At 35.1% G+C, this 14,271-nt stretch overlaps 2 protein-coding genes across 2 annotated transcripts; both read right to left on the bottom strand.

Moving 5' to 3' along the window:
- Nucleotides 1–1,231: 1,231 nt before the first annotated feature.
- LOC126063995 (olfactory receptor 8J2-like) lies at nucleotides 1,232–2,179 on the bottom strand. The gene has a single exon (XM_049862554.1). It carries the CDS (start codon nucleotides 2,177–2,179, stop codon nucleotides 1,232–1,234), a length of 948 nt encoding a protein of 315 aa, XP_049718511.1.
- Nucleotides 2,180–10,313: 8,134 nt separating this feature from the next.
- Nucleotides 10,314–11,258, bottom strand: LOC126063772 (olfactory receptor 5T2-like). The gene has a single exon (XM_049862161.1). The coding sequence runs from the start codon at nucleotides 11,256–11,258 to the stop codon at nucleotides 10,314–10,316; it is 945 nt and encodes a 314-aa protein (XP_049718118.1).
- Between the last annotated feature and the right edge of the window lie 3,013 nt (nucleotides 11,259–14,271).

Here is a 14,271-nt window from a genome sequence, read left to right on the forward strand (position 1 = left end):
TCCAAGGAGCTCCTGGCAGATTAGAACTGTTGACCTTTGGTTAGCAGCCATAGCACTTAACCATTACACCACCAGGGTTTCCATATCATGATTAGCTCAACATAATTTTTTTTCCTTTGTGCACATGTCTACAAGAGAGGAGGAAAAACATAGTATGCTTTTATGTTTATTTCAGTCTGCTATGTCACATGTCGCATTTCAAAGTACTCTTCGGCTTAGTTTTATTTTCCCCTACATGTTTACTTTCATGTGTTATGAAATTATTTTAAGCGTAAGACAACAATGAGTTCACAAAACATGTGATAGATGGAGAAAATGGTGCAAATGGTTATTATTGGAGAATATGGTATAAAAAAGAAAAGAAAAAGTAAAATTGTAATAAACTGTTTAGTCCTTGGACAAAAGGTGAGTGTATCAAGGAGAATAATCTGACTTTCTATCACCTTTCAAGCAATGATTCTCATATGCCTCCACCACCCATTAGCAGGCTTTCTCTTCCTTGTTTAGAGACTATGTTGTTGTCAGTTGCCGGCAAGTCAATTTCAGTTCGTCAGGATCCCAGGTGTTCCAGGGTAGAGATTCTCCACAGCGCTTTCTTGGCTCTAATCTTAAAGGAAGAAAAGCACAAGGCCTTTTCTTTCCTGGTACCACTGGGTGGATCCCATTCTCCAAACTGTAGGTTAGAGAAAACAATTTGCAGTACCTAGACACCTTTTGTTTGCATCTGTTTCTTCTCATTTGCAAACAAATACAGTGCCGAGGTTGAAGACCCTCAAAGAGATGGATTGACACAGTGGCTGCAACAACGGGCTCAAGCAAAACAATGATCGTGAGGATGGCTCAGGACCAGGCAGTGGTTCCTTCTGTTGTACATAATGTCCCTGTGAGTAGGAATGGACTTGATGGCATCTAACAACAGCAGATACCATAGTTCCAGAGAATAAGACACAAACCTTTTAACAAGTTGTAATTTATTTATAATATGTATTTATTTATTTTCAATTTGTTGTTTATTACTTATGTAAGTTTGTTTTCATTGTATAATTGAAGCATTTTTCCAACTAGGAAGATTGGTACTTTGAACTGGGAAAAAATGCATTAGTATTTTTCCCATTGTAATTAATAGTTTTTTTTATTGTTTGTTTTTTAACTACTTAAAATGCCTCTTCACTTAGCAGATTTGTCAGGAGCAATTTAAGACTCTTAAAAGAAGACAGTTGTAGTTATGTATTTACATTAGTTTGAGCGATTGACATGGGTTATTCAGGAATCTCTTCAGGGCATCCTTCACGTCCTTGTTCCTCAGGCTGTAAAGGAGGGGATTCAGCATTGGTATCACGAGGGTGTAAAAGACTGAGGCCATTTTATCAGGATCTAGTGAGTGGTTGGTCCTGGGTTGCAAATACTTGAAAAGGAGGGTCTCATAGAACACAGTGACAGCCATCATGTGAGAAGCACAGGTGGAAAAAGCTTTTTGTCTCCCTTCTGAAGACTGTATCCTCAAAATGGCGAGAACAATGTTGAAGTAGGATATTAGAACAATGATCATGGAGAAAAACAGATTGATACCCGAAAATCTAAACACTGCTGTTTCTGGAATGTAAATATCAGAACAGGACAAGGCTAGCAAAGGGATGTTATCACAGTAAAAATGGTTGATTACATTGGAAGAACAGTATGACATAGAGAACACACAGGAAAAAATAGTCACTGCTATGGTCAGACTGTAGAGGTATATGAGGGATACCAGCAGAAGGCAGATCTGCCAAGATACCACCACCATGTAGAGCAGGGGGTAGCAAATGGCCACATAGCTGTCATAGGCCATTGCCGCCAGTATGAAAACTTCAGCCACCATGAAAACTAAGAAGCCACCTAGCTGAGCTGCACTAAAGTAGTATGAGATGGTTTTCTTCTTAGCCAAGAAGTTGAGTAACATTTTAGGGGCAATGGTGGTAGAATTGCCAAGATTAGTGATAGCCAAGTGTTGAAGGAAAAAGTACATGGGGGTTTGAAGCCTGGAGTCCACACTGGTGAGGATGATGGTACCCAGGTTCCCTACCACAGTCAGCCCATAGATCACCAGGAAGACAAAGAAAATGGGGACCTGAAGCTCAGGAATGTCTGTGATTCCCAAGAGAATGAACTCAGTCACCTTTGTGAGATTTCCTGGAGCCATTTATTGCACTGTTTTTTCCCTTAAATAGTGAAACTAAAAAAAAAAAAAAAAATTTTTTTTTTTTTTAGTGAAAATGAAAAGAGATTGATAAAATGTAAAATTCATTTTGCTTTTAGAGGATTATTCCTTGTTAAATTTTCATTTAAAATCTGTTTAGTTTTGTTCGCACTTAGAAGTTTCAGATCTTAATTTTTTCTCTCCCACATTTTCAGAAATTTCAAAAAAAAACTCGCCAGAAAACAACTAAGGTTGTTTTTTAAAATTATTTTGTAACCTATTTATTTACTGTTAGATATAGTTTAAATATTGAGTTTTATATATATATATACAATATACATAAAATGAAAAAAAAAAAAAAAAACTCGTTGCCTTCATGTTGATTCCAATTCCTAGGACCCCTATAGGGCAGAGTAGAACTGACTCATAGGTTTTCCAAAGAGTGCCAGGTGAATTCAAAGTGTCGACCTTTTGGTTAGCAGCCATAGCTCTTAACCACGACACAACCAGAGTTTTCTATATTGTACATAGAAGTAAAATTTTTGAATTATATATATATATGTATGTATGTATATATGTGTTGTACATAGGGTTTCTATGATTCTGAACCAAATCGGTGACACCTAATAACAACAGAATATAATATATACGTATATATATGATATATATATATCATAATATATATGCATGAATATTTTTCCAGTGATATTGAGTGAGATGTATATGTTTTCTTTCCCACTGTTTTCGAGTGATAATACGATAACTGCCTTTACCGAGTTGGAGTTGATGAGCCAGAGTGACCTCCAGCTATCCTTCTGCTTAACTGCCACGGGCCTCCTCTCCAGCCCAGGCTGCTTCATCAACCTTAGGTATTTTATATATTTCAGTATCTCTGTGGGAAACCCATCCAGAACTGTGGCTTTTTCCTTAACAATTTTTACCAGATCTCTGTTTCCGCTACACACAGGTAGGTCTGCATCTCATTACTGTTCCTTCTGTAGTTGCAGGAAGACTGCATCCTTCTTTCTTAATCACATTTTCTTTCTTCTGCCACATACCTCAGAACTGTCACTAGATGTGTTTTCCAGATGACTATTATTTCTTTTTAGCAGACTCTCCTTCCTTTTCTAGTTTATCCTCCTTTGCCTTAAGTTCCTTGAAACCTGTTTTGTGGTGGTCATTACAGTTAAGGTTTATTACTTACAGTTTAGATTTGATAAAGTTCAATCATTTTACCTATTTGTATAGAGAAATGAGGGGCTAGAACGCTAACATTTATTTAATGTTCACTCTGTGCTTCTCGTTGCTGTTGTGAGTTGACATCTAGCAGATTCCTAGTTATGGTGACCCCACATGTGTGAGCAGAACTACTCCGCTGGGTTATCAACTGTGACCTTTTTGAAGCCACATGAGAAGCCTGCCTCCTCTGGGTGGGCTTGAATCGCCATCATTTCAGCTAGTATCCAAGTGCTTAACCTTTCGTGCCACCCAGGGACTCTCATTATGTGCCTAGAACTACGCCAAATGTTTTGAAATTATTATCTCTTGTTCTGCATTAGAGTTTTAGGAGATGAATATAAATATTTCCATGTCTGACGAGACAACGGAGGATCAATGAAGTCCCTCAGAGTCTGCATAGATATTGGCGGGTAAAGGCATGGGCTAAACTTATGGTTTGTCCTTTTTTATTAATTTGGTTAGCTCTTTTTGATATTGTTGTTGTTTTATTCCACCAAGCACTAGCTCTTTACTTTTGATCAAATATTTCTCTTCTTGTATAGTACGAATTAACTGGCATAATGTGCTTTCACAGGTTAGTAAGCACAAAGCTTGGCACATAATGATTTCACAACAGATGTTACCTGTAGCTATTGTTATTATTACTAGCTTGCTCTGAATGATTTTAGCATTTTTCTCTCCTTTTGTTTTTGTAATTTGGGCATCAGTGTCACATTCTACCTGATTTTTATAGTTGAAAAAGAAATAGCAATTAAATTCTAATTTTGTGTATGCAAAATGGTTGGTCCTGGTGGCACAGTGGTTAAGTGCTGCACTGCTAACTGAAAGATTGGCAGTTCAAAGCCACCAGCTGCTCTGTGGGAGATAGATGTGGCAGTCTGCTTCCCTAAAGATTTTCAACCTTGGGAACCTTATGAGGCAGTTCTCCTGTGTCCTGTAGGGCCACTGGGAGTTGGGATTCAGCCCAAGTGCAACGGTTTTTTTTTGGTATGTGCAAAACACTGGGCCACCTGATATTCAGCTGTAGCTTTCACAAAACAAAACACGCTCTTCCACACACATGCTTCTCCCAAATTTGTTTCTTTTTCCATTTAAAGATACATAAAGTATGTTTCCGATAAGCTGATCCGATTTTGTTGCACCAACTATCCCATATCTCTTGTCTCCTACCATGAAATCAAAAAGAATGTCAAGTTTTATAACAAGGTAAGTTTACCCTGTAAGACCTCAGAGCAACACTCACTTTGATCAAGATATTTCCTGTGAGATTTCTATACATAATGTTACTCACTGCATTGTTCACTCCCAAATATAATACATTTTATAAACATATCCTTAATATAACAAGAGCTATCAACAACAAGAATATCATTTACTGATTGTTGTATATTAGTGCAATTAGCTCTGAGGAGGGAGAGTGTTTGTGTATATTTAATATTCTCATTGTTCATTCCCTCCTCTACTGAAATACAACTGATGGAAAAGTCAGGATTCTTTTTTCAGTGAGTACATGTCAGGAAAATAAAGTTTCTATAGAACACCCCCATTTTCTGCCAAGTTTTTTTTTTTCTCCTGCACCTTGTCTGATTTAACACTCGTCTGTGAAAAGAGTTATTTCAGTTATCTACCGATACTTTTTATTTTAAATCATTTTTGAATACATTTATTTTATAGATCTGCTTACATAATGTATCCGTAGACAAACTTCTGAAAAACTGTATTAATATTAATTATTTTAACGTCTCCTTTCACTTTCAAAAGTGTCATAGTTTAGATAAGAAATGACACAAGGAGAAGATTAGCCCCAATGACTAATGGACCTACAACCACCACAGCTTCCAGCAGACTACGTCCAGCCCTAGTTGATGCCCAGCTATCATCACCAGCTGCTCTGACAGCGATCTCAATAGAGGATCCAGACAGAGCTGGAGAAAATTTTAGGACAAAATTCTAACTCATAAAAAAATGACCAGACTTACTGGTCTGACAGAGACTCATTGTTTAAGTCACTGCTGAGGTTCATGCTTCAGCCAAAATTTAGACAAGCCCATATAACAAACTGAGACTAAATGAGCACACCAGCCCAGGGACAAGGACGAAAAAGCAGGAAGGGGCAGGAAAGCTGCTAATGGGACCCAAGGTCGAGAAAAGGAGAGTATTGACCCATCATGGTGTTGGCAACCAATGTCACAAAACAATATGTGTATTAATTGTTTAGTGAGAAACTAATTTGTTCTGTACACGTGCATCTAAAGCACAAAAAAAAAAAAAAAAAATGCTACTGCCAGCTAATTATTAAAGAGTTTTGAGTTGATTTCAAGAGTATATTTCCATTTAACTTATTTGGAGGTGGAAACCCTGGTGATGTAGTAGGTAAGAGCTACGGCTTCTAATGAAAAGGTCAGCAGTTCAAAAATACCAAATGCTTCTTAGAAACCCTATATAGCAGTTCTACTATGTCCTATAGGGTCACTATGAGTTGGAATCAACTCAACGACAATTTTTATTTGGAAGTGTGTTGCATTGAGTGCAAAAATTACTTCTTAGCATGAGCTCTCAGTGGCCACCAGGACATAGAGGCTTTTGGCACCAAGGAATCTTTTCAACCTAAGGTTTATCACCCTGGGCAATGCAAAAAACAAGAAGGGGACAATATCTCAATTTTATTGAGTTCAAGTAATTTTGTAGCTTTTCTTTAGAAACGTAGAATCTTATATTTCAGGAACACTTAAGAAATTCCTATCTGGTATAAACCAAAACCATTGCTCTTGAGTAAATTTTGACCCATACTGACCCTATGGAATGACCATTTGTTATTCTGTATTCTTTGGGAGATTAAAAAAAAAATTTTTTTTTTGATTGGATCCCCAAAATTAAACTGGATAGTGCCTTCAAAAATTTTGCCATATTTTTATACTCATAGTACTATCATTTACTTTTTTTCTTAAATTCCTTTAATTTGAACTAATTCATATGAACAACAGGTTTTAATAGGCAATATTTCATTACTACTTCTACTTGCTATTGGGTAAGATATGTAGATGTGTGTAGGCTTAAACATTTATATATACATACATATATATGTGTGTGTCCATGTACATACACATGGATATACATACCTATACGTATTTAATTTCAAAAAGTTATTGCTGTGTTATCAAATATGATCATATTCACTTCTTTAGATTGGGAATAAGAATCAAGTCTATGCTTTTTCTGTCCCATATCATTGCATTTCCATGGTTTTTGATCACAATAGAAGAAATTAGGGCACATAATTACTTTCATTCTTGGTGCACCAAACTAATAATATAAGAATGTGCCAAAGGTAGGGTATAATTAAACTATGGTTTCAAAATGCTCAAGAACTTTCTCGACATTGGCATGTACATGGAGACAATATGAAATTCTCAAGTTATCATTGAACTCATTGGTAGAAGATCAGCATTAGTATCTTTCAATGTTTTTATTCCAAATGCTACAGGACACTACCACAAATGCTTACAGCTAATATTTTTTAGCAGTAACTCTGGCTGGATTAAGACCATCTGAAAAATACTCGCTTCCACGAAAACATCAAATTCATCGTATGAAAGAAGCAATATGCTAAATCTTCTCCATTCTTTTAGATGATCAAAGCTGATCACTGGTTTTTACCTCTTTATTTTAAACTTAACCATGCTCAGTCTCATTTGTCAGTAGAAATGCTTGACTGTTACTTACGGCGTTACACGGCTGTCACTACCACTTAGCAATCAGTGGGCAAAAATTGTAGTCACTTGGAAAAGAGGACAGAGAAGGAATCATTACAGTTCTGAGTTTGATTCGAATCGATAGAGATTTCAAGATACTTAGTCCTCACATCTAGACCTAGTAATAGGTAAAACACTTGGTTTAACCTACCTGTGCAGGGAGATTGGCTGAGATCCACTCCTAAGTTTACTCCATGAAGCATGCTAGGCAGTTTTACAAAGGTCTGAAGTCCCTGAAGACCTTCTCACTAAAATATATTTGTTTCTAGCCCCCAATCCCTGAACATGAGGGCTAGGATTCCCCGATAAAAGTCTGATTCCCCAGGGAAAGAAAGACAAATTGAAGGCTCATTAGGCAAGTCTCCATTCAAAATTTTACCCAAGCAGTGAAAGTGTGGAGATAGCCTAGGGACTTGCTTAAGTGATCATACCGAATTACAAACACATGCAATGATTCCATCATATTTTTTTCTTTTAATATACCTTTATATGATATGGGTAGTGCCCTGGCCCTTGGATTAAGAAAATCATAGAGTTGAAAAGCACAGGATTCTGGCCCAATGAAAAATTTTAATATGAAATTGGGGATAGAACTTAAAGTAAAGCTTGTCTTGTAGAATCAAGAATAAGCCCTGGTGCATTTACTTTACAAAAACAGATGAGGAGGAACCTGGAAGGCATTATGCTGAGTGAAATTAGTCAGTTGTGAAAGAACAAATATTGTATAAGACCACTATTATAAGAACTTGAGAAATAGCTTAAACTGAGAAGAAAACATTCTTTTGTGATTACGAGAGGGGGAGGGAGCGAGGTTGGGAGGGTTCATTAATTAGATAGTAGATAAGAACTACTTTACAAGGAGGGAAAGACAACACACAACACAGGGGAGGTCAGCACAACTGGAACAAACCAAAAGCAAAGAAGTTTCCTGAATAAACTGAATGCTTCAAAGGTCAGCATAGCAGGGGCAGGGGTCTGGGGCCACAGTTTCAGGGGACATCTAAGTCAATTGGCATAATAAAATCTATTAAGAAAACGCTCTGCATCCCACTTTGAAGAGTGGGGTCTGGAGTCTTAAATGGTAGCATGCAGCCACCTAAGATGCATCAATTGGTCTCTAATCACATGGATCAAAGGAGAATGAAGAATACCAAGGACACAAGACGATTATGAGCCCAAGAGACACAAAGGGCCACACGAACCAGAGGCTACATCATCCTGAGGCCAGGAGAACTAGATGGTGCCCAGCTACAACCGATGACTGCCCTGACAGGGAGCACAACAGAGAACCCCTGAGGGAGCAGGAGAGCAGTGGGATGCAGACCCCAAATTCTCATAAAAAGACCAGACTTAATGGTCTGACTGAGACTGGAAGGGCCCCAGTGGTCATGGCCCCCAGACCTTCTGTTGGCCCAAGACAGGAAACGTTCCAGAAGCCAACTCTTCAGACATGGATTAGACTGGATAGTGGGTTGGAGAGGGTTGCTGGTGAGGGGTGAGCTTCTTGGATCAGGTGGACACTTGAGACTACGTTGGCATCTCCTGCCTGGAGGAGAGATGAGAGGGTGGAGGGGGTTAGAAGCTGGTGAAATGTACATGAAAAGAGAGAGCGGAGGGAGAGAGCAGGCTGTCTCATTAGGGGGAGAGTAATTGGGAGTGTGTAGCAAGGTGTATATGGGTTTTTGTGTGAGAGACTGACTTGATTTGTAAACTTGCACTTAAAGCACAATAAAAATTATATATATATATATAAAGATGATATATACCAAATTGAAAATGTGGACTTTGTAAAGAGACTGGATACCAACTTTTTATTATTATTATCAGACCTAGTATCATTTCCAGCTTTTTATTTAACTGATTTGAGTTGAAAATGTATTTTTTCACAGCAGCCTGCAATATTCTTTCAAATAATGTATAAATCTTGCAATTAAATATAAATAATATTTTTTTCTTTCTCTGTGACATATTCTAGCCTACAATGTTTATAAGGGAATGGGGTGTGTTGAAATATTTTACCTTTTTTTACAAACTTCTAAAATAATACACAGGATATAGATATTTGGTAACTAACTCACTGATTGATGGAATGAACGAATGAATGCAATATCCATCCCAAAATTTGAAATCAAACATCAGAATTTTGTTTCCAGTGCTGCAATCAATCTTTAATGTAATTTGAACTTTGGCAAAGAAATCACAACAACTTTCATCTCATTCTCTAAAATATTCACTCCTTTAGTGCATGACACAACAATTCCTTCTTAATTTTGGTCTTCGTAATATCTAATACAAGTCTCCATCCAGCCACTTCTGACTAATGATGGCCCTGTGTGTGTGTGAGTAGAAATGCCCTCCATGTGGTTTTCAATTGTTGTGATATTTCAGTAGATCTACTGAGGGCCATCTGGGTGGATTCAAACATTCAAACTTTTACCGTTATGCAAACAGTGTCTTCTAAAACAGAGGTTTCTCCAATCCACTAATCTTCATTGATATGCTTTGTGATATTAGATACTACACATTTATGCACTCATTATCAAAATGTATCATAATTTTGAAGGTATCTTTTTTTTTAGTTACTTTATATAATACTTAATGTTTCATTCTGCATTTTTTTTTTCAGATGTATATTGGTGGACTTATCCACGTTGATTTATTTAGCTGTATACTGTTCACTGATTTTGCTGGATCTATAGAAGTCATTAGAAAATGGAAAAAGTGCTATTAAAAATACTCTAGATTCATATTTTAAAAATAATTAAAACTATTTCTCAAATTTTCTAATGTCAGAAATTACACTTTACTAAATAATTGTTTTATTTTTTCATTTCCCAAAATGTAAGCAAGAGATAAATAATATACAATATTCTAAGTACAGATCATATACTCATATATGTTCATATGTACATGTCAGAATCATTGTATGTGTATGTATATATACCCATACACCCCTACACATATATACCTATATCACCATGAACATGGTAAGAAACAACTTGATGGCACAGTTTTTCTGTATCTGTTAAAATAGATCTTTATTAAAACATTCAAGAAGAATAGAAAGACTAATTAGCTAAAACTGAAATTTCATTTTTTCATATCTTCCTATTGAGACCTGGTCCATGATTCTTGATTTTTTTAGTTTAATTTTTAGTGCTAAAAATATGCTTTATTCTTTCAAATGCTTTTTTAATGCCTTCTTTTACATCTTTGTTCCTCAAACTGTAGATGATGGGATTCAGCATGGGAATCACAATGGTGTAGAATATAGACATTATCGTGTCATGATCCAAAGCATAGCTGGAACTTGGTCTCATATACATGAAGAGGATTGTTCCATGGTAAATTGACACTCCAGTTAGGTGGGAGCCAGGGGTGGAAAACACTTTTCTCCTCCCTTCAGCAGAATGCATCTTCACAATGACCAACAAAATTAAACCATAGGAGATCAGTATAATCAGGACGGTGAATATCTCAACAAAACCCACGATGTAGAAGAGTAGAAGCTGGTTAACGTGAGTGTTGGAACAGGAAATAGCAAGAAGTGGAGGGATATCACAAAAGACATGTCTAATTTCATTGGATGCACAGAAAGAGAGGCTAAATGTTGCTATTGTGTGTAAAGTAGCGTGTGCAATACCACCAACAGAAGACGCAATGATGAGTTTCACATAGTCTCTGGGTGACATGTTAACTGAATAAAGAAGTGGGTTGTAGATTGCTACATAGCGATCATAAGCCATGGCCGCCAAGAGAAAGCATTCTGTGGTCCCAAAAGTAATATCAAGAAACATTTGTGTTGCACATCCAAGGAATGAAATGGCTTTAGTCTTTGACATAAAATCTACTAACATATTTGGAGTAACAGATGAGGAACTGCAGGCATCCGAGAAAGATAACACACTCAGAAAATAGTACATGGGGATGTGGAGCTGGGAATCCCCAAAGACTAATGAAACCAATCCTAAATTTCCTGTCAGAGTAAAGAGGTAGATTGCTAGAAAGAGAAAAAATAAGACTACTTGTAGTTCAAGATTGTCTGTGAAGCCCTTCAATACAAATGTGGTGACTTCTGTGTCATTTTTCATGTTGTCACTTCATGGAACAAACTTGAAAACATACGTGAAATCACAATTTTTATTTTTATGGCTTGGATGCATAATATCATGACTTAAAGGAATGTTAGCTATATTCTCATACTAATTTTTCAGAAATGCGTGAATTCTCGGGTGCAACTCATAAGACAATGACCAGATAGTGAATAAAAGGGTCAGACCACTGTCTGCAGAATTAAATAGAAAATAAAGACATTTCCTCATTGGTTAATATCAGTCATTACAAAATAATTGAGTTAACTGGTTTATTCATTAAAACTAGCCATTTATTCAAAGAAATTTCTTTCTCTCATCCAAACTGTTGAGATAATGTATCAATGGATAGAGCATTAGAATCTAACACCAGAGTTGTAGCTCTTTCAGTAATTGTGTAAAATTATTTGCTATAATCTTCTCACCTGCAGAATGAGAATATTAATTTTATCTTTCAAGATTAGGATGAACATTAAAACAGAAAAATAAATTAATTAAATTTATTCTTTAAAACTCTTTAAAATATAGCATATGCTGATTGGAGTTGGTCTTATAAAGTATCACCCTCCTGTATTGTGACATCTAATAAGCTACTCTCTGAATAGTTTCTAGTTCCATTACTAATTTTTGGATTTCACTGAATGGAATTTATCAAATTGTTTTTTTGGGGAAAGATTCACCATGACTGAATTCAAAATTACATGACATCCTATGTTTCATTCAAACATCTTTCCCAAATTCATGGTATCGTATTGTCCTTTTTGGCTATATATTTGGCCAATGTTGTTTTTGACAATCTGTATGTTTTTCTCACACCCTCAAATATTACTGGTGAAAATGTAGGAAATTATCGAAGATGTTAAAAAAATCATGGCTTTCATGATTTCGAAGTATTTTCTTCCAAGGTATTTTCGTTCAAGATTTTACACTTGTTTAAGTGTTGTTGATTGTGGACTTTGTGAAATAATAGTTAAGTAACTTTTATTATTAAAGCAATACACAAAAAAGTATTTTTTTAAAGTACCTTTGAATGCAGATATAAGATTTCAGATTAAAAACAACGAAAGAGACGGATTGTACAAAGAATAGATTAACTATCTTCTGAATGGTCCCATGGATAAACAAATCAGAAGCTAAAGAGTTACCTACTCTGGAACTTGAATTATTAGCTCATGAAATAGCAATTTTTGGAGAATATATAATGCTATTTTAATTTAAAAAAATACGTATTTTTTTACATGTTCTCCCCACACTTCATCTCAAATTACTCTAATTTACTGATTAGTAAATTTGAATCAGTCTTATGGGTACATAATCTGCTAGAAATTATAATCTGTGAACTACTTTAATTAGTGACCCAAGTCAAGCTCCAGTTTGAATATATTGATATGGATCTCTCAGTAAGAGAATCATGTAGATTAGAGTGGTTTAACAGAGAATAAACCCAAATGCCTATAATATCTTGGGAAAGACAAGATCAGAATTACCTAGAAGAATTGTAAATATTTAGAGAAAATATTTCCGTAGGAATTTTGTAATGAATAAAGTTAGAGGAAAAAAATACTTGAATGATTTGTTAGAAGATTGAATTCTCTTTATTGGAAAAATAATTTAAGACAAACAGATTAGAAGTCTGAAACAATCTACTTTAAGCTTATATTTTTATGTGACTACAGCACTATAAAATGCTTTTAAATATATCATTTAATTAAAAAAATGCTTTACTGGCTTAATTGGGGAATTCTTAAATATATTTCTCATTTTGAAAAATGTCATTTGCAGGGGGAGAGAGAACATGGATAATAGCTGAAGGGATACTGAGAAAAAGTGATTATGTTGATAAGATAAATATAGATTCAATGGAAATAAAATAGAAAATTTGGTGAATGATGAATGAAATCAATTCATTATATTTTAAAAAATATTATTAGAAGACTAAAGAAAAAGATGATTTTTTTAAATACAAACTTTGACATCAATTCAATTATGTACCTAAATTTATGATGGTACAGAATACATAAATAGGATTTAGAATCTGAAAATATATATGTTCATTGTTCAGTTCTGTGATTAGAAGGTGTGTGTGATGTTAGATTTCCCCCCTAAAGTTTAATCCTCTTTACACTGACAAAAAAGTTCAATGAAGAAGCCATTCAGGCACAATTCAGACATGTGTGCACACATACACATAAACAGACACATACATGCACACATAGAACCAGGAACAGTAATTAAACATGAAGAGGAATTTCTTTTAAATATTTCAAATTTTGGTTATCAATGAAACATAAATATAATAGAATTATTTTTTATTGGATGTATTTCTTCTCGAAAATCAAATTTGGGTAAGAATATTTCTGTCAAAACATTGAAAAGATGTGTGTACCCAGAAACTTAAGCACATTTAATATCTGTTTTGTGATAATCAATATGCACTCAAACATTATTTTGTCAGTATCAAACCAAATAAATTGTATTATGATTAAAAAAGGGGGCTATAAAAGTAGATTTAGTCATTTTCTTCTGCAGAAATAGTATAATTTTAATCAGCAAAGTTTCATCAATATGAAATAAGTTTATTCTTTAGAGAGTAAAGGAATTTCGTGAGTTGTGTAATCCACTGACAAAAATAAAATCACACAGATTACAACATTGCCGTTTCTTCAATTACACTGTGGTTATTTTGGTTTTCTATAAAGAAAATGTTAGAAAAAAATGTTAAGCACTAGAGTTAAACTTCTCTTGAAACCAGCTTTTCTGCTATGAGTCAAATGAAAAGTTATACTGAGTATGACTAAGTCAATATTAGCACATCTGGAAAGGCATCAAAGTTGTAAAGAGAAACCATTTATGATTATTAAAGAATTTAGAAGGATCAATCTTAAGAAGTTAATGTAAAGTCATTTCCATAAATATAATGTCATGAGAAAGAGGATAACTCTAGATATCATAGGCCCAACACAAAGGAGAGAAATAATAAGAGCTATCATTTTTTCATTTTTTGAGCTCTTGC

The sequence above is a fragment of the Elephas maximus genome, chromosome 20, assembly GCF_024166365.1.
Source record: "Elephas maximus indicus isolate mEleMax1 chromosome 20, mEleMax1 primary haplotype, whole genome shotgun sequence".
NCBI classification, from domain to species: Eukaryota; Metazoa; Chordata; class Mammalia; order Proboscidea; family Elephantidae; genus Elephas; species Elephas maximus.

Coding starts and splice junctions, on each gene's coding strand:
- LOC126063995 (XM_049862554.1), bottom strand. CDS start 2,179: ATGGCTCCAGGAAATCTCACAAAGGTGACTGAGTTCATTCTCTTGGGA.
- LOC126063772 (XM_049862161.1), bottom strand. CDS start 11,258: ATGAAAAATGACACAGAAGTCACCACATTTGTATTGAAGGGCTTCACA.